Below are 22143 nucleotides of genomic sequence, written 5' to 3'. Positions count from 1 at the left end.
CTTACAGATTAAAAATATGTGTTGTGTGATGACTGTTAACAATCGTATTTTGATTTCAGAACTGCACTTTGAACAGGATAGAGAAACCCAGAATTCTCACTTTTATATTTTGATATTTTACATCTCACTAAATTCTTATTGATTTGTAATTGGGGGGGGGGGGGGTTGCTCATGAAATGGTCTTCTTGCTGGCATTCTTTACTTTCAGCTCTTGACCTACTAGCATATAATGCAGCTTGAAATTGTATTGTTTCCATCTTTAGCGTGATCATCAGCGATTTTCTCCCTTTTGGAGTGCTAAAAATGGGATTGTGTTATCTCAGCCTTTAGTTCATGCTAGCCTGATTTGGACCTTGTTGCCATGGTAACTCTTCCTGCATGAGTTTTATCAGGGGTTAAACAAAATCAACACAGCTCTCTGTTATGCATCTGCGGTTAGTACCACTGCTTTTCCAATTTTACGCAAGACCTTCTCACTCCACCTGTACGTATTTCCACCATTTCTTACCCGTGTCAACAAAAATTGATCTTAGCTAGTACGTTGGGCTCTGCCATATGTGATTTTAAATGTTACAAGGCTACGCGAGGGACCAGCTTGTTCTCTGGTTTCCAGGAAGGACTGCAATACCACAAGTCCCCTGCAAACATTAACACTTATGCTATATACCGGCTTGTTCTTGCTCTCACCCAAAAGAAATTCTTTGCAGGTCTTTCAGAATAATGGATGATATTCCTTGCACAGGTGCAGGTGCAGCCTTAGCCAGTTGCCATAGGTGCTTGACAGTCAGCCAAGAAACTCTCTCCATGACTGCTTAAAATAAGCAGTATTCCTGCCTGGCAGTTCCAAACAAAGCTCTCAGATGGGTTGGCAAGTTAGTCTCCTGCTGAAAACTGAGGGACAACAAGCTGCTCCATCTACATTCAGTTGTCTCTTTCAGCAGTGCAGAATACAACCCTTTCTTGCCCATTTCTCATTTTCCTTTAGTAGTTCTGTGGGAGTTAGCTAATTTCAAGGGAAACACATAGGGGCAAGAAGTTTCTTTTGCTCTACTGCTTCTGGGTGCAAATCTATTACCCCCTGCTGCATGGGGCACCACTAGAGTTGGTTACATCGATATGAAATCCAAACACGCGGGTGAAAAATGCAAAAGTTACAGGCAGAATGTAAGTAAGCTCACTGAGAGCTTGAAAACTTGATGCTTTGAAAAGATGTTTCTGGGATTCAAGGGTTATTACTTTTGTTAGCATCTTGTTTAACTTTCTGTTAATGTTGACTCTAAAATCTTAACCTTCTTGGGACTGTTCCCGTGTCCAACTATTCTCATTAAAAGATATTCTTTGCATTTAACTTTAACTCATATAACCCTTAGCTGAAGGCTATCAAAATTCTGGGCCTGTTCTGGGCATTCACACATAATTTTCTTAAAGCCCTAGAAGAAATCAGGTATGAAATCCTTTCCAAGGAGAAAACTGATTTGGGGCTAAAACTGCACTTGTTACATAGCCAAATCATAGCCAGCCTTTCTTCTTTTGACAGGGCATATAAAATCTTTCCATCATATCCAAGTAATTAAAATACTGGCTAAATAAACCAGTGTGAACATACTAACTGGGAATGTAATAATGACCTCACTGAAATAAATCCTTATTCCTGATTTTTAGCTGTGATCCAAAACCAAGAACATCATCCCACTGACTCTAGCTGAGAGGATGATAAGAACTCCAATGGAGTTATATTGTTACATTAGTAACCAGAGATTCAGGTAGCTAGTGATACTTAATCTTTAACTTTTGTCAGCTGGTCCAGAGAACTCATAACAAGGAATTATTATTTCCATGGATGCAATTTTAAAAGGCCACAGAAGAAAGTTCTTCCAAAATCTTGTCACACAATTATTACTTGCACTTGCCCATCTTGACGGAGACTGTAACAATCAAGTGGGATATAAAATGCATTTTGCAGTGTTTCATTTTTAGCATATTGTAAACTTATAGAGTACTTAATTTTAATTTGAAGAGTTCTTGACCAGACTTTTCCAAAAATATCTACTGATGTATTCTCAAAGTGAGCACAGAAGCCAGAGATCTGCTAAACTTCTAATTGAATCTTGATTAGCATAGCTAACTTAAATGTGCAGTGCTTGTAGGTACTATCCAGGCTAAGAAGCCGAACCATATTAACATAGTTTTATTACACAAGGTATCCAGAGGCCATGGCTGGCAATATAGCAGACAAGAAAATCTTTCAGGAACTAATTCTCCTGCCTAAAAGTATGAGGTGAAACAGTACCAAGAGAATGGCAAAACACGCCCCTGCCCCTGCTCTCTCCCATTCTTGTTCCCTTCCCCTAGCTTATTTATTTAAATGCCTACTTTATGAACAGATGACTCAGCCAAGCAATGTGCTGTGTCCCCAGCGAGAAAGCGGGGTAAGAATCTGGACAAAAATTGAAGCTCTTACTTAACCATGTTGAACTGTTAGTATGAAGCTTGCTTGGGCTTAATTAGAAAAGTGTTTCTAATATTCAGCCAGAGTGTCAGGTGGTTAAATGACCAGGAAACAACTAATATCTTGGCAGGCAGCATATGGCTTGAAACAAGACCTCATGTCCCCGTAATCTTACCTTCAGTATGAAACCTCTAACAAAAAGTATATGGTCACCAGAGAGCCCATCACTGCAGTTTTCCATCTGCTCCTTTATTGTTATTGTTACTGCTGTTACCACAGTGCCTAGGAACGACCTTGGGGAGCTTCCACAGAAGAGTCTTGTTTGCAGGAGTTCCTCCCAGAGAGGCTGTTTCCAGAGACCAAATCTGATCAAAATGTTGTATGCAATCACACATACCTATAGCCATCCTTTGGGGGGGAAAAAAAAAAAAAAAGTAATAATAGTACTACAGTGAAAGCTGAATTCCTTGTAAAAGAGAAGAGAATTCTGAACTTGATAGGAGAACTGCTTTGGGCTTTTCCCTGAATCCCTTCTGAGGTGCATGTTCATAATACTTTATTTCTGATATATTTAGCATTATTTCCTGAAATGTTAATCAAGAAGTGTCCTTCCATTATTATCTGATTAGCATTAAAGTTGATACAAAATCAGACATAGCAAAGAAAATTCAGAGATAAGGCTGTCACTCCATCCCTACCTTATCTCAAAGTACTAAAAATGGCACAAAAGAATAAATGAAGAATTGCACGCACTTCAACTTTGAAATTCTTGGGGTTTTAAATATGTCTTAAATTCACTTATTCAAAACTAGCTCCTTTCTTAGTCTATTCAAATTAAAAGGAACAGGGATCCTTATGGAAAAGTTACCTAGTCTTTAGTCCCGGATGGTGGGGGGGAGGTTTCAGTATCTTCTACTGTTCCCTATTTCCAGAATCATCCAAACCTTCATAGCTCAGAGAAGAAACACAGCAAAAGACACATTAACTGACCAAACTCTCACAAGCAGCACTGAGACAGAACAGTAATTCAAGCAGCTCTCTCCAGTACAGTTCATTCCCTCCGCTATCGCTATCCAACCTACTGGAACCTTTCAGCAAACTTTGCAGGACTTGCTATAATGATGGAATCTCACTAGTTTGTATCTTTAGGTTCCCCAGTGAAGACTTAGGGGTTCCCAAATTATGAACAAAATTGGAATTAAAGGAATCTTCTATCATTTAAAACAGTCACAGAAAAATAAGAACTTTGAACCTTTTTACTACTGAAAGGAGAAAGTGTTTTAATTTTCCTAAAATACCACCAGTAACCTAGGAACAGGGATCTTCCTGCATCAGTTTCTAGATAGACATCATTTTTCCTTGGTGTTAGTCAAATACTACACACAAATCTGACAGTACATTTTGTAAGTACGGGTCTTAAAGAATGTAAGGATTTCCTCACCCCAGGTTTCAGGAGCAATTGCAAGTCTTTGGCGGTGGTTCATATTTTGAGGTCTGATGAGTCCGCAGACATCTACTGTACCAAGGTGCTTGAACAAGGACTTGTAGATACACAAATGCATGTGTCTGGTGGAACTTTAGATAAATTATTTCTACCAGCTTAAAAAATGTCTCAAGAAATGTGTGTGCACCTTTAAGAACTCTTGTCTCTGCCATGTTTTGAAAATGGTCAAGCTTTGATATAACTGTATTTGTTTCAAAAGATTATTTTTAAGCCAAAAAATCTCTGATGGATAGAATTAATTTTCACTTGTTCTTTATTTCACCTAAGTTCTGCTGGATAGTATGCTGTAGAAGGGCATAACTGTGTATGATGTCCACAGAAGGAAAAACTATAATAATGTAGCTAGTCCTCATCTTATCATGAAAATCTGGCACTGTTGCTAAATTAAATTATTAATGAATATGTGATTACTTCAGGGTTCCTTACATTGCTCTTTTTCTAAAATTTGTAATCCTGTGGTCTTCAAATGTGAAGAAATATCTTTATCACTGAGTAGGCACTGTGTGCTTTACCACTTCATCTAATTATAACTAAAAAGCTGCCAATGTAACTTTCCACTTTTAAAAGTGAATTCTAGTGCAACTAACCATCAGAATACTATATGATTATTTAGATTAACAAAAGCAAATAAAGCGTATGTGAAAGGCAGCTTTTATGTTAATTCTCTCACTGTGCTAAGCATCATTACTATATTATATGTGCTATATAGATAGTTCTCCTATTCAGAGATGCTTGCTGTATGAAGCACACTGCAGATTTTAACAGTGTTTTCAGAGCTTTCGGACCAAATACTTCTCTTGACCATACAATTTATATTATTTCAGCTGAGATATTTTGGAAAATATTTAGATCTGAACTTTCCAGGCTATCCAATAGACATTTTGCACAGCTTTCAAACTACTTTTCTTTTCTCATGCACAATAAATTTGTGACTTTTACCACACAGTTTTCATGCATTAAAACTCATCCAAAAAGTAGGTAATTTTTCTAGTACTAATACTTAGACATTCTGTTTACTTGAACAGTGCTATAATCATCAATGATGTTTTATCAAAGAGCAAGAAAAACCTCCAGAGATACTAATTTCTGCTTTCCTTTCACTTCAAATTATTAGTTATAAGGACTTTATGATTAAACTTCCCTTAAAAGTTTTTGCTTTTTTCTGTACTATTTTGTCCTCAGGGATGTATTGGTAATGTGCAGATGTTGGAGCAAGCTATGCTTTCAGCAGGCACTCAAAAATATTTATGAAGGCAGCACTTCCCAGTTTCCCTGATCACCAGTCATGACCTGAGATGATCATGACGGCAATAGAAGACTGTCCTGACAACGGACAAATTTCTCTTCAGTTGAAAATGGTAGAGTGCTTTGTTCAAGTTGTTCATCTTCTGGAATGGACTTTCAGGTGACCTTTCCTGGCACATGTTTCCTGTCAGGGCATGAGTTGAAGCTGGTTTTGACAAAGATCCAGATGTCACAATATGCAGCGTCAGGTCCCTGAGGCTGAGAGTAGGCCAATTTGATTCTGAGAGACAAGAGCTCAAGCACTAAAATTCAAAATTTATAAACATCTTAGGTTTGTTTAAGTTAACTCAGGATACGTTATACTACTTCCTGATATCTGAGAAGGGTGAAATATCTCTAAGACAAGGCCAAAATCAGTTTTCAGACAAATTTTCTGGTAGCAAAGGTGGAATACCTTTCATATCAAATCTTGCATACAAAATGAAGTCCAGAATTTTATCTTGTCATGCATTATTTATCTTGTCCAGAATTTTATTGCTTGTCATGTATTTGTAAAGATTGTGGGGATCACGTCCTTCTCCCACTGGAAAAAAATCCACTAAAGTTCTTCATACTGTTTCCTCTAAGACTGTTTGCAAATCAATAAAGTTTTCTCTCTGAAGATTTTAAATTCACTAAAATTAAGCAATAAAGAGTTAATAGAACTTGTGAATTAAAAATCCATTCTGAAGTCTATTATTGGAAGATCCTATATGAACATAATATTCAAGTGAACATATTAATTACAGATTGGATTGAAACCCAGTCTGAAAGACCCAAGTCAAAGAAAGGATGGCAATAGGAATAAAAGTGTCAAACATCTTGTCTCTGGATTTCACTGCTATAATTACATGTCTTAAAGGAATAAAAATTACTTTAACTTTTTTTTATTCTTAGATGTATGAAAAACATGGCAAAATGGTATATATTCACTATAGCAACAGTTACCTACTGAATGACCGGACGCTAGGTTGCTTTTCATTTTCATGTTCACAAGCAATCCGTTTCCTCCCTTTTGATATTCTTCTGTTACCTACTCTATCGGAAGGTACTCAGTTTTATTTAGCAATGTACTCCATACCAGTCACATTCAACTAAGTATGAAGCAAAGACTAAGGAAAAGAAAATTAGGAGCATTTTAATTAGCAGTTTAATAATCCTAAAGTCCCTGATTGGCATTCTATAGAATAGTTTAGCCTGCATACAACTTAAGCAGACTTCTCTGGAATCACCCCTCATGATATATTGGTCCTGCTCCACAGTACCGGTAATCTTTGATATTACATAAATATTATGTATTGATTATATTGTTCTTACACCACTAAGTGAATAGCTGTGATTACAGGAATTAGGATTACCATTTTCCCTGACTAATTTTACACTGCTCCCCATTCATATGGTAGAAAATGTAGGCATGGTTTGAACATTCGTGTTCAAATTATGCATCAACAACTTTTGATTTTTGTACATCTTTGAGATATTGCACTTTTTCAACTCTGTGGTATTGTATTTAACATACTATCTGAAATGCTTGGTAACTGACTTTTCACTCTAAATATTTGCTGCCCATGGTGCATGGGTGGGCACATAAGGCATTTTTCTGCTTTCTGACAAGGTAACTGACATTTTAAAATTAAAGAACAGATAACAAATAGTCATGATGATTAGCAAATATTTTGTTCATATGTAGGAAACGCAGATTGACCACCACAGGAATATTTGTGAATACGACATAAGAAACAGCTAATAACACTTGAACCAAAATATTTGCTGGGAATCTGAGACGTGCAGACCTTTTGAGCAATCAATCATCCCTCTTTCAAAGTCACAATATGCATTTCTCCTTACCAAGGGACTGACTTGGTGTAGCGTAAAATAATATGGTATGTTTTTTCAAAGGAAAGGGAAGATGTCATGTCTGCTGAACAGATTTATAGTTATGCAGATCAAGTTAATGATAAGGATTATCTGTTTTATGGTTTGGATATAAATTGCTTTCTGTGGGGGTGAGGAAGTCATTCACCTCATTTCCTACACAAAATTGAATTTGTCTAGGCATATTATGGGACTTTTTATTGGATGGCTGAAAAAGGGAGTAAAAATTTGCCACCTTCTGAAACACTAGGCTACATAGCTAGCCTGATTAAGTATGACAAATTCCAGTTAATGAAATTACAGTAATATTAAACAATGCTGCTCCACAGGTAATATATTACTGACACTTTCGCCAATATTATTTGCAGCAGACTAATACGTTAAGAGAAAATATGTCTAGATCATGCAGACTGCCTCTGTCCCAATAATGCAAAACTTCAATACTACAGGCTGACCACGGCACACAAAAGAAACTTGTTTGATCTCTGGTAGCTATCACACCAAGCTGGATTTTATGCCAGTATTTCTGTGAGTCTATGTCATAGCTCTATTTCATTGCCTCGTGACAACCCTGTTTCTTCCCTTCCTTTGCCAGTGCAAGCATGAAAAGCAGGACACAAACCTTCTGATAATTACTATGAAGATTCTGGAATTTCCGGACAGCAAGTGTCAGAGGACATTACCTGTAAACTTGGCAGGCACCCACAATACATAACAGGCTAAAACAAGTCCCATAAAGAGTGTAAATTATGTTTGTACATGTTTGGTAAAGCAGGAAGTTTCAAAATAATCATTTTCAGCAAAACATATTTTCTAGCAATCAGAATCAGAGAGTGAAACTTGTCTTACTGGAAAAGGAAGGAGAAAGCACTAGGATAAGGAGTTTTTTTAATGATTACATTTATTCTGGAAACAGAAGAGAAAGGAGAAGAGAAACCTTTTGAAACCTCGAGTCTGTGTGATAGAAAGTGAACTTATGCATACACACACAGAGAGAAAACTCTTCTCTTCTGGAAAATTCATTCCAAACCAATAACTGGAGTTCATTACAAAAAGAAGGAGAAACTGGAGAAATTCAGACTCTGAATAATGCTCTACCTAGATATTATTTGTAACGTATTTCCACTGAGCTACAGAGGGACTGCTAAACTCTTGAGCTGAGGTACAGAGCTTGCACCATTATCAGGTCTTGAAGAGTCAAATAAAAAATGCAGTTTCCATTTTAATTCCTACTCTAGGTGCAAAACATCACATGATTATTCTCCAGACAGAAGAATCTTTAGCATTAAATAAGAGACTTTTAAAAGGAAAACAACTTTTGACTCTCTGAATGTAGCCGGATGGCCAGCAGATAAAGCAACGACAATAAAGCCAAAGATGCATATTTTGAAATAGATCAGCTGATGATCAAATCTTCCCTGATTTCAATAGGCAGGACCCTACATTCAACAGATTGCTTTCCTTCTAATGCCAGTGACTTCGTTATACCTGAATAGCATTTGGAAAAGAATATGATCTGTTGTTCTGATATAGGTGGAGACTAAATGCAGGGATACCGATCAAATTACCCTGGTTTTACAGCAGTGTAATTGTTAGCAGAATCTGGCTTCTTGTTTCTAGATATTTTAGTATTTTATGAATATACAGATAAGACAGCCTGCTATACTTCAGCTGCTATACAATTTTTTTCATTAGAGTCTCAATGACCTCCTCTTAAAATTAGTCCGCTGATTGATTTGTATTCCACAGGGTGCTCATTACAGCTACCGTTAGTGCACGAAATCCCACGAACATAAAAAATTACCCTAAAAAATGGCAATTTCAAGCTTTCATTACAAGGTCTTTTTCACAGGTTGAAGTCAGTCAAGCAGTAAGTAATTAAGACAATTTACTGTAGCATGACTGTATGCATTTCATCATATATAGAATCATATAATCATAGAATGGTTTGGGTTGGAGGGGACCTCAAAGATCACCTAGTTCCAACCCCCCTGCTGCGGGCAGGGACACCCTCCACTAGACCACATTGCCCAAAGCCCCATCCAACCTGGTCTTAAACACTTCCAGGGAGGGGGCATCCACAACCTCTTTGGGCAACCTGTTCCAGTGCCTCACCACTCTAACTGTAAAGAATTTATTTCTAATATCTAATCTAAATTGACCTTCCTTCAGCTTGAACCCATTACCCCTTGTCCTGTCACTACACTCCCTGATAAACCGTCCCTCGCCAGCTTTCCTGTAGACCCCTTCAGGTACTGGTAAGCCGCAATTAGATCTCCCTGGAGCCTTCTTTTCTCCAGGCTGAACAACCCCAACTCTCTCAGCCTGTCCTCACAGGAGAGGTGCTCCATCCTTCCAATCAGTTTCGTGGCCTCCTCTGGACTCTCTCCAACAGCTCAATGTCTCTCCTGTACTGGGGCCCCCAGAGCTGGACGCAGTACTCCAGGTGGGGTCTCACAAGAGTGGAGTAGAGGGGCAGGATCACCTCCCTCGACCTGCTGGTCACGCCTCTCTTGATGCAGCCCAGGACACGGTTGGCTTTCTGGGCTGCAAGCGCACACTGCCAGCCCATGTTGAGCTTCTCATCAATCAATACACTCAAGTCCTTCTCTTCGGGGCTGCTTTCAATCCATTCCTTGCCCAGCCTATGGTCGTGCTTGGGATTGCGCCGACCCACGGGCAGGACCTTGCACTTGGCCTTGTTGAACTTCAAGCGGTTCGCACAGGTCCACCTCTCCAGCCTGTCAAGGTCCCTCTGGATGACATCCCTTCCCTCCAGCATGTCGACCACACCACACAGCTTGGTGTCATCGGCAAACTTGCTGAGGGTGCACTTGATCCCATTGTCCATGTCGCCGACAAAGATGTTGAACAGTGCCGGTCCCAGTACCGATCCCTGAGGAACACCACTCATCACGGTTCTCCACTTGGACATTGAGCCATTGACCCAAAAGAAAAGCCATGGGTGACACCTACATTAGAATTTTCTTATGAAGCTTTCAGTTTTGTACAATTTTGGAGATGGGATTGCAGAGAACGTGGTACTTGACTCTCCAGTCTGAGCATCCCCCAAGAGCTTTACATTGCCAGTCTCTCTGCATTTCTGTTGACACCTTTGCAGTATCACTTATAGCTAGTAATCCTGCTCAACGGAAGCCAAATAAAGTCACTTTTGTCCAGGGCTGTGTTAATTGCCCTTGGAGACTCTAGAGGGTACAGTTACAGGAGGCCTGCTTTAGTATGGGTTTTATTTTGTTTGCCATTACCTGCCCTCACTGCTCACAGCTGTCTGGACTCCTGCAGAGTGCTCTGTACAGATATTGCATTCTCTTTATGTGCAGATAAAGAGGATTAGATGAGGCCACAGTTTCACTTCCTTATAATGACCAGAACACAGAGGAGAAACCTAGGGAACATACTGAATGTTGTATTAGCCACTGCTGTAGGCTGTAAAGACTACAGACATTCCAGAGCTATGTTGATTAGTAATTAGCACAAAGCAGATGGGAAATCATGCTGCCTCCCCAGGAAGTTAATGCAAACTAGTTACAGTATTTATATGTTGTTGAGACTACCCTGCTAAAATGTGTTTTAAATAAATAGCAGAACTGGAATTATCTTGACATTTCAGTTAAAAATAAGTAAGACCAAATATTGAATTGGAAAATAGCTTCAAGTTTATGCTGAAAGGAGATCAGGAGTTCTCTGTATTCATAAATGATCATTCTTGGGTTTAAATCCTATTTAATTTTTACAATGTGTTTTTAAAGGCATCTGCTTTAAATCTAGTTTTATTTGCCACTTCTTAAGAGGACTGAATCTGCTCTTCCTCACGACAGATCTTGAATGTGATTAATGAAAGATTCATTCTCAACTTGATTGGTATTCTGCTACCATATATGTCACAGCATGTTGTGCACTTATTCAAAAGATTAGAAGTTCAGAGAATTGCAATAATTCTAAAGGCTAAGGAATTTGTGCTACTTTGGAAAGTTGTTTTGAGATGATCCCACGAAGACAGACAAAGAACCCCCTTCCTTTTGAACCAAAAGGGTTTCTTTCTACCATATCAATCCTAAATACGGGTTTGGCAGTAATGAGCATGGAGAAATACACTCTCTAGTTAGGTGGGCCCAGACATTTTGAGGTTGAGAGTTGATTAATACATTTGCCTTTTCTGGGAAAAGAATGATCAGCAAAGATGTTCTTATGTGGGCATAACTTAAATGGTTAGTTCTGATACCGAGTCTGATATCCACGACTGTTAGCTTGTCAAGACTATGAGAAATGCCCAGGAATGTGAGAAATTGGAAGAGGGAATGAAATAAGAAGTTAATTTTTTAAAACTTTGGAATATAAGGCTTTCTCAAATCTCATCCTCACCTGGGAAAACAATGACTAAACAGGAGGTCTGTGTTGGATAAAACATTTGCTGTTTTGATATAAGCAACTTTTTGCATAATGAGTTACAGTTTAGGCACTACAAATCCTTACTACATACATACAAATGTCTTCTAGGACTTCAAAAGAAATATAAATTTCCTCTGATACATGAATCAAAAAAGGCTTTAAAGTAATTTATTCTAATAGACAGTGAACTTTGTAACTGACATAATAATCATCTTCATCTTCAGACCAGAATAAACTAGAACACAATTTCATGAACTGCATATTATTGTAAACAATTATTTCTGTTTAACAGATTATTTCAAAGAGAATGATCAGAGAGATCCTGAACCCTCAGGGGACACCACCAGATACTATCAATCTATTAAGAAACACTTTGAGGAGAAAAAAAGCGGGTCATCATCTTTTGTGTCCTCCATTGAAGACGAGCAAAAGCCCCTGTTCTCTGGGATAGCTGACTACCCATCTGTAACAGAGAAAACCACAGAGGTGGACTTTGAAGAAATGGTTGATGCAACAGAAGAAATTCTTATTGACAAAATAAGCAATTCTTGCAAAGGTAATCTAGCTGATGCTATTTTGTAAAGTTGGAGTAGACTTCTTTTTTTAGTCTAATTATCAAAAAACACTTTCTGAATGATTCTATTGATTCTTTACATAATATTTACTTTTGTGTTTCCTGAAAAGTTAACAAGAAAAAAAATTTTGATAAAATTTATTATTTTTCAAAAGGATTAATGTAGTTTAATACACTGCCTGTGTGAGTGGATTACAGAACCTCCAAAAGGCTATTCCAGGCCTTGTTAATAAATCACCTTGTAACTGAACTGCCTTAGGAAAGTCATTTAAACAAACTCTTTACAATTGTCAACTGGTACTGGACTTCGCTGAGTGCCCATGGATCAAAACTGCACTCAAAGCAGTGAAGAATCCCTCAAAGGGTGTTTGATACGCAGGGTTGGGTGACAGTAAAAAATCGTAGATAATGAGAGCTAGATAAACCTAGTGATGGTTGCACATGCACCAAAAAAAAAAAAGTTTTCAGGTAATTAGTTCCATTCTCTGTATTGACAAGGCACAACTAAAATGAATTGAACAAAAAATTCATAATAGCTTGAAAGAATGCTATCCCATTTTGCTGCACATGTTGGTTAAAAGGAGTGACATTACGTCACACTGACCAAATCCTGACTTCCATAAGTAAAACACAAGAACAGAGATTTAGCCTTCTGTGTATGACAAATGATCAGAAGCTATTAAGCAATCTCAGTTAATTTTACATAGAGTTAAACCACGTAATTAAAATTACATCTAATATACTGAAATATTAATTTTCTCAGTGATGTGAAGGGAAATTAATGAAAAGCCGTGGATTAATATACAATTTAAATATTGCTGAAAGTTCATTTGTAATTGTTTCAGTCTGAAGGGGAGAATTACATATTTACCGTTCAATGCTGGTTTCCCCAGCAGTTTGTTTCCATTGAGGCAATTTAACCATTTAATCATCATTCAAGAAACTTTAGGGTTTTAGGCTATAATTTCAAACAATCCTAATGATTAATCAGGCCAAACTATGTCTTTTTTACATTTCAAAGGTATGAACATGTGAAGTTTGGTCTCCTCCGGTTAGGGCTATATAAATCAGCACCACATAAACTTGTTGCATACATACTGCAATTTGAAAGCTTACCTTTCCCCTACCAATAGCCAGAAATGTGTCCTTGCAGCTATAGCAACGTTTTCCAAGGCAACCTATCACAGATTTTATTTGCGCTAAATTTAGCATGTCTAAAGGTTACATATTTTGATTAAGACCGCATTCTTTTTTACACTTTGTAATCTAGCACTTCTGGTAATGTGCATGAAAGCTCATTACCTTTCTTGCAACTTTCATAAAAACTTCAAGGTCAATAAAATAGGATCAGCTTTGATTGATATATGCTTTCAACTAAATTCTTATTCCTGCTGTTAATTAGAGATTGGTTATAGCTTTACCAGAAAAGTAATTATAAACGTAATGAAATTTTGAAATAAACTCTGCTTGTATGTATGTATGTTTATAACCCACATATAATTCTCAAATACAAATGCATTTGTATAAAGCTACCACAATTCATTACCGCTGTGACTGATACATATTTAATTATCTTTAGTTTTGTTTTAAGCTTTGGTCATTACCATTGATGAATGGAAAGACTATTAATAATGTATTGGATAACATTGGCAGAAACTGCATAAACTTCTCTCTCATAAGCCTGACATACAACATTAAGACATACAGCTCTCTTGAAAAGACCTGATAATTTTCCCATAGCTGACATTCTATATATTGCAGAAAAATCCTATTTTCTATTTTCATTTGGTCATTATTTGGGCTATAAGATTGATTCTTGAATTGTTCAAGTGAACCAAGTCATACATTTATTGACTTAGTTCTCAGCCTGGGATTCTTCAAGCCCTGGAAGAACATAGCTGGTTATAAAATTGTAACTGTTGGGCTTTTCTGGAGGTACTCAAGTACGTGGAAGCACTTGAAAAGATGCTTAGAATAGTACAATACCCTACCTTATAGTGTATTAACTTGCTTATGATGTATGAACTTAATTTATAATTTGAGTGCCAAATCATTTGCTTTGTCACAAATTAAATGTTTATTGTAATTGTCTACAAATACATATTCTGGGACAAAAACCAGCTGTGATTTCCCTGGTATAATCCATGGCATAGAAAAATATGTGATTTTATTGAATGATATACTGTGTAAAACAACCAACAACTTGGTTTTTACAGGACATTAAAAAGCAGTGAAATGTATGGCCTATATTTTTAGTTTCTACCTCTGAAATGCACTGCTTAAAAGTGAATCCACGGGATTTACACATCCATTGCACCCACACCCACAGTTTAAAATTTTACCTCTGAATTTGTCATAGCCTGCTCCCTTCACTTTGCTGAGAGGTTTCCAACTTCCTTGGACACCGCAAATCGTGCCATGTGTGCCTGCTAAAACCAAATTACATGCTTCTCTGGCACTGTTTTCCTCTTTCCTTCTCTTGGCTTAAGTGGCTGAGAAACTGAACAGGTTTCTGTGTAGCCAAGATGAAATCTCTTTCCCCTTCCTTCTGCTCAGTGCATAAAATCAGTTATAGGTCATGTCACATGAAATTCTACAGCTCCAGGAAACCTTCTAGCACCTGCTAGCAAAGATCAGACAATGCAGGAAGCACCTTTCTCTGATAAAAAAGAGAAGCAAGTCTCCTCCTCCGCTTGGAGTCACGTAGTGAGAGCTCCCCTTCCTGGCTAAATCTGCCTGAAATACTAAATCTCAGCAGGAATTTTTTTTTTTTCTTTACTTAGAGCAACACTGCTCAAAGATGTGTTTGAAAAGGTTTAGCTAATAGCATTTGGACAAACCTCTCACATGTCACCCACACTGTGGTTTTTTCTCTTTTCTTTGAAACATATCTTTGGCTGCTGTCGTTGCTTAGAAAAATTTCACAAGTGTGAAATGACTTTAACCTATGCTGAGTTATCAGCATGCAGTGCCAAGAGAAGTGTTAGGAGAAGCTCTGAGGAAACCATTCAGGGACTACTGGGGGACGTGGGATTCAAATCCAACTGCTCATACAACAGAGGCTGACGCCTTATAAGCAGTCAAGGATTTTGTCCGGCTATATGTTGAAGCAGCAGGCTGAGCACAGTAAGAACTTCTAATACATTCTGTAACTTCATGTAGTTAAATAATTACAAATACAACCCTAATGGGAGTTGTACTGAACGGGTGTTAAGGTTTTAACAGCCTTTTTTATCACAGCAGAGGAGAATCTGAGTGGTACTGAGCAACTTTTGACTGCGTGACAACAGATTCACTCAAAGTAACAAAGGCTTGAGGCAGGGGGGAGTAGACGTAGAAAAAGCACTGTTCATCCTAAATATGTCTCCTGTAGTCTCTGCAAAGCTCACAGCAAGATCTTCATTCTATATCAGATAAGGGTATGTGCAACTAATACATCCCATGATAAATGATTTGTAACTTTTCAACAGCTTGGTGAACAGGGGCAACAGCCTAGAGCCAGGAATGTAAACTAATTGATTTACACTGAGGTGTAAATTAAGCAAATTGAAAGAGGAAGGAGAAATAGCTCAAACCAGAAATCCAACCAAAAGGAAGGAGCGTCCTGAGTTCTGTTTGGGTGGTAAGGTGCAGTGCTTGATCACAGAGATCCAAGAATTGGGAGGGACAAGAGGGATATCATTTTAGGCACAGCAGGTATAGGGTGAAGCCTATAGGAAAGGCAGCGAGCTGAGCTCTGGCAACTTTCTCTATAGGGGGCATTCCAATGCACTTTAATGCATGCTCAGTGCTGTAAATGCAATGGAGCAAGTCCTTCTTTTACATCAAAAAGCTAAACAGTAAATACATTTCAGTAGCACATTCAAGGGCAAGAGAAGAGGTTTTAGCCAGGTCTCTGAAACACACAATCAAAGACATTCAAATACATCATTTAATGTACCTAGGTTTGAACAAATATTTCTCGTTTTAATGACCAACAAATTGAAAAAAAAAAGAAAATAACACTTGGAAAAATTGGGGCTTCCTTGGTAAAATCATAGAAAACTAAAGAAATAGGAGCCATTCAGAGGCAGAACTCTGATGGTGCTGACTAGACAAAACTGCTTGTTTGTCTACAGCTTCAAAATGTTAGCATGTTGCTATTGTTAGGTTAGAATTTTATAATTTTTGGATGATACCACTTTTATCTTTTCTTAAATGGTAGTTAGAAACAGAGTTGTTCAGGCAGTGTGCCAGTGTACTAATTTGACATTCAAGGTTTTGAGAAACACTAGTAAGTGGGATGCTTGAGGGGTGCCAACCCCTCTCTAATAGCATGTATCTGAAACTATACTTTTATACGGTTTGTTTTTCATCAGATACCACTGATAAAAGAGACTGGGAGCAGGAGAACATCCAGGAGTACCAGGACTCCCCAACTCAGTCAGCACTACCCCATGTTACGTGGGGCACCTGTGAAACTGAAAGTGACTTTATATATGGGGAAGTGGAGAATCGATTAGATTTACTTCAAGAACAACTCAACAGGTAAAAACAGAGATATGTGGGAAAGAGTACATAATACAACTGATATTAAGGATGCTACAGGAGGAATGAATTTGCGCAGAAAGTTTCCAAAAGCATTTGCTCTACAGAAGCTCAAAAGTACAAACATATGCCTGATGGGAATATCACTTTGTTGTCTATATGTATACTGAGGAGCCTAAATATCACCTAAGTTCAGTCTTCCAGATTCTTGAAAAAACCTTTTCTGGGAATGCTGGGTACAAAATTTTAAATTCATTGCCAAAATTTACCTCTAGGTACCCAGATTATCTGCTCTGAATTGCCTTGCAGAAGAGCCTTTCTCCTCGATTGACTGTTTAGGAGACCAACTTTTTCACGAAGAAACTCTAGTGAAGCACCTAAACTTGTTAAATTTAAATTTCGCCTCACCCAGAATGCTCTTCCCTTAGCAGTGATTCCTAGATATTTACATGTCCACAAAAGGTCAATTTTCAGTATATTTAATGACTGAAATACTCTTTCTTTCCTGTACACCCAAAGTAAACCAGCTGCCTTGTTTAAAAAAGATAAACCCTTTTTGATGCATTGACTTATTTTGCAACTGTCTCTATAATAAGTAAGACGTGAGCATGCAAAGGCAAAATACTTATATCTGTTACAACAGAAATGAGATGGGTTTTTTGTCAGAATCTGTTATTACCTTTGCTTAAGAAAATGCCTCTTCCTTCTCTCTTTTGCTCTCTGAGACACTACTCTCTGCTGGCAGCTAAGCAGCATAGCTTATTGTATCTTAAAAATATGGTTACAGAATTTTGATCCATCCTACACTATAATTTACCATGTAATTTCACTTAATTTGAAATTGCCCTATGCTCAGGTCTTTGGCTTTTTTATTATTTTCACTCTGCAATTCCATTACTTTCAATATTTTTCCATGACAAATACCATGACACGCACTCAGCCCTAATTATACTTTAGTAGCTCTTCATTGGCATTCTGTGCTGTATATTTTAGCAATCAGTTTAAAGCCAGGTTAACTGCATGTTGCTTCCTTCATCTACCATAAGCCAATCAAACCATAGTATTTTTCATTTCTGAATACTATATAGTACATTAAAAAGACATTTTTAACACATAAGCCTAAATTGCCATAATTTCTAATTGCAGTAACATCAAGTAATCTAAGTAACTGTAAATGTCACATAACTAAACAGCTGCATGTTCCCCATCAACAGTGCGTAGTCTTTCAGTTACCTTTCTTTTCCTGAAATCCTAAGCTCTCAAAACTGAAGTTATATCTCAAATTTACCCATAGTTTTATCAAATTCTTATGCAAATTCTCAGTATTTTTTGAGTGAGAAAATATCATTGTTGCTGATAAACTGATTTAAATTGCCATGGATTTTATTAAATCATTTTATTCTTTAACTCTTCTCATGTTTTTAAAGCTTTTCATGCCTTCTGGATTTGGACCCTTGCTGGGTCTTCTATGAATGTAAAAGACAATATTCTATACTGCTTATGTCAGATCTGACCTGCTGGACTAAAAATTAGGGTCACTTCTTTCTGACCTTTTCCACACCAAGTCAGGGATTGGCATAACGCTCAAATTATTAAATGGATATAGAAGGCTGGAAAGCCATTGTAAAAGGAAGATGTCCCTAGAGCTATCTCTGTTTCTCCTCTTTAAGCAACTGGAATTTCATAGAGGCTGTGGGCCAAGCATCTAAGGTTCTTCTGTTTGTTCATCCTTGGGTGGCATGACATGGACTTGTTTTTAATTTTGGAGAAAGGAGGGAGAAGTTATGTATGCAATGATGATGAATAAAGACTACCAGAGGTACTCTTTGATTTCAAGTACTAGGAAACTCCCATCAAGTACTAACAAAGTAAGAAGGGAGCAATTTCAGAGTTAATTCCAAGCCAATGACAATCATTGATGCAAGTCCTCCAATGCTAAATCCCTTTTATTCACTGAGATGTTAAGACCCAGGTTTAGCAGATGGAAGCTCTCTGGATGGTGGCATGCTGCTGCTGCTGCTGCTGCTGCTGCTGCAGTATTTTCCCCTGTGGCATCTGCATCGTGCTTGTGTGAGATCAGTACAGTTGCAAGTAGCAAAGAACCCAAGGGAGCTGAACAAGAGGGTGAGGAGGGCATGACTGACTGTAACTCCGGGTTTGGGCTTTTCTTTATGAGACCTGATGACACAAAACCAGCTTCTCCTGATAAATGAAGAAACAGCATCCTAAATTTCCTTTGGACATACCTTTTGGATTAATTTCATAGGTGCTTTTATAAATAAATGACACAGGTAATGGACAACTGCAACATGATAAAAATAATATCAAACAGTGAAGCACCTGGTGAAAGCAAAAATCTGTCAGGACAGGATCTATTCTGCTGCTGTAGGGAGCCCAGGTAGTAACATTCACAACATGAAAGGCTGCTGACAAAGATTTGTTTACTCTGTCAGAAGATGAGTTGCAATACAGAAGGCCGTATATCTGCGGTACAGTCTGTCATAGCATGTTCTGCAGCCTTCCAGCAGCTGGGGAGGCACAGCAGGCATTACCTATTGCTGCGTTAGTCACGGATCTTGGCAAGACCATTTGAAAATCATTTCAGTGCTATGGAACAGTAAGTGCAAACAACATAAGCACCTCAGGTGTTTCAGAAGTCATATACAAATTTATGAAAAGGGAAAAAAAGAGGAAAAAAGCTACTAAACCTGAACATCAGAAATGCTGACTTTAATTCTGAGGCCTAAATAAGTCTGAATAAATTTTCACAGTAAGGAGACTTGGGCTGTTGGGTTTTTTTAATGATCTTGAAAACATCTTTCATTTTTTAACTGTGGAAAAGCACAAATGTGGTTTTCTGCTTTCTGCCTATTTCAGTGCACTGTATTAGCATTGAGAATGTCAGATTAATTGTCAGATGCATAAGAAATAGTGTCCCATCCTCAGCCAGTACAAATCAATGTAGTTACAATTAAGAGAGTATTTATTCCAGTTAATTTCAGCCAAAGGCCTGGTCCCCTGTGTTACTTTTTGTTGCAAACATAACAAACAGCAATGAACTTATCCTTCATGTAGCAAAAAGATCAGAGACAAGCATATAGATACGATCTGCATGGGAAAGGGAGAACCAGCACGCTTTGGAAGGGCTCAGTACTCCCTCTTCTGTTCTTTCCTGTTTAAGACACGGTCATGTCATAACAAGCAATATTTTGCTTTATTAATAAGCTGCAGGTGCCTCTTGAATGCACCTGTAATCAGTATGTCAGAATATACCTATTCCTGACCATGAGTTAACTGATTTTGTGTTACTCCTCTAGGCTTGAATCCCAAATGACTGCTGATATCCAAACCATCCTGCAGCTTCTGCAAAGGCAGTCCACGCTCATTCCACCTGCCTATAGCATGGTGACTGCGGGTGCAGAGTATCCACAGCCAGCAATCCAGGTGATGCAAAAGCTTCAGCCTGCAGCATCAATTAAAACAGACAGAAGTTTCAGTCCTTCATCTCAGGTGTGTATACGTCCAATAAGATCAAAAGAGGTTTGCTAATCTGTTTAGTTTATGATGGAAGAAATGCATACTAATCTAGGTGCTTGTTCACTACTTTAAGGAATATGAAATTATTATTTTGAGCTAGACCTCCACAGTGGACTTAGATACCACAGTTTCAGAGGCCACATTTTCTGTGAGGTTTGTAGAGATTCATACAATTATCTTATAATCAGACTCATTTACTTATAATTATCATGGTCTTCACAAAAGTTAGCAGAAATGACAAATACTAGACATGGGCGTAAACCACAAACACTTTCCAAGCATCAGACCTGCCTGCATGGGTGCATCTGCCATTCATGAAGTCCTCAGAAGCACCACGACTATGTTTCCCGCAAGGTACAGGCCAGCCAAGTCCCGCTGATGTAGCAGGATGGTTGTACACATATGGAAGTGGGAGGGGCTAAAACCATTCTTATGTCCAGTCCCCTGCTAGTGCTGGAAATAGGAACATACAGAGCTGCGACATACCTGTGTTTCCCAATACATGTCTTACACCCCAGTTCTGTTCAGACAAAATGTGATGATTTTCCAAATGTGTTTGGGATTTCTGGAGTTTAACAGCTTGGGCAGAGATGTGGCATATTATTTGCAAACAGGGTGCTGCACGTGGAGAAATCCCAAATCAGTCAGGTAGCACACCATTAGTAATTCCGGTGTGCTTGGCTGTGTCAGATTCCTCGTGTGTACGCTGGAACACACAAGGACACCGTGAGTCCAACACATCCAGAAGGCAGCAGTTTGCATGCAGAAAGATTATCGGAGCAGCAGATGTGCAGCAGTAGTTTTCAGATGTGTAAACTCACCGTGCATATACCTGCCCAAAATATATACGCACCTCTCTGAACAGAAATATGGCCACCTTCTGCAAACACCAGCAGGCGCACTGCACACTTCACACAAATTCCAAGTTTAAAAGTGAAGGAGAACAGAGTGCTGAGACTGGAATCCAAATGGTTATAATGTTCAGAATGATGCAATTCCAGAATTATGTTCTGAAACAAAATTGCAAATTCAAGAATGTTGAAATCCATAATCTTAGATCAGGTCTCAAGAATATTCAGTACTTGAGAAAGGCCTGTTCATATGTGTATCTTGACGTCATATGAACAAGTCTGAGGAGGGGACGAGACATCCAGGCATCTACAATTAATCAACAGAATTGCATTCAATTACATTAAATCAAATGCAGTGCCATGTAAAAATATTTCAGTACACTGCTTCATTTTCAAACGTGGTTTTCCAGCAACCATCTGAATGTGCTAATTTTGAGCAGAACAAGAGCCTGGAAGCGACCGATTTAATTATTACCATCTTGTTTTTTCTCCTCCCTTCCAGTGTCCTGAATTTCTAGACCTTGAAAAATCGAAACTTAAATCCAAAGAATCCCTCTCAAGTGGAGTGCATCTTAACACAGCCTCAGAAGACAACCTGGCTTCTTTTTTAGATCAAGAACATGACCGGTCTGTAGAGTGTCCCCCACAGCATTGTAAAACTTATCTCCAGCCAGTTAGGCACCCTTCCTTGCCAGAATCTTCACTAAGCACTGTAGGAATCTTGAGTCTTCATAGGCATGTTTCTGATCCTGGTCTTCCTGGGAAATAATACTTTTATACTATTACTTCACATAAAAATGTAAGTGCTTTTAATGGCTGTTTTTCTTTTTTTTTTTTTTTTTTTTTGTATTTAAATCCTCTATACTTGACTCAGGGGCTACAAGGAATATACCATTATATGCAAAAGTACTGTATATTTTCCTAAATCTGAAGCTTGTAAGGTAAAGTTGAGCAGTTCTGATGTAAATATATATATATATATATATTACACACACACTAACTGTATGTTCCAAATGTAAAACTGCCAGCATTCTCAAGGCACCTTATGTTTTTATTTTTTTTTAAATAACATGCATGTTCTGAAATTATGTTGCATGGAGATTACCATTTACTGCTGTCATGGAAATAGTAT

At 38.0% G+C, this 22143-nt stretch overlaps 1 protein-coding gene across 1 annotated transcript in view; it reads left to right on the top strand.

Annotated features, from left to right (window-relative positions):
• KCNH7 (potassium voltage-gated channel subfamily H member 7) overlaps positions 1-21857 on the top strand; it is a 230937-nt gene extending 209080 nt beyond the window's left edge. The window contains exons 15-18 of the mRNA XM_054830094.1: positions 11815-12078; positions 16455-16623; positions 19941-20133; positions 21514-21857. Coding sequence (XP_054686069.1) covers positions 11815-12078; positions 16455-16623; positions 19941-20133; positions 21514-21780 — 893 coding nt within the window. The 3' untranslated portion in view covers positions 21781-21857. The remainder of the gene's footprint in view (positions 1-11814; positions 12079-16454; positions 16624-19940; positions 20134-21513) is intronic.
• The last annotated feature ends 286 nt before the right edge of the window (positions 21858-22143 follow it).

The sequence above is a fragment of the Grus americana genome, chromosome 6 (genome assembly GCF_028858705.1).
Source record: "Grus americana isolate bGruAme1 chromosome 6, bGruAme1.mat, whole genome shotgun sequence".
Classification (NCBI taxonomy): Eukaryota; Metazoa; Chordata; class Aves; order Gruiformes; family Gruidae; genus Grus; species Grus americana.
Note: the sequence above shows the minus strand (reverse complement) of the source record. Positions and strands in the feature narration are given on the sequence as shown.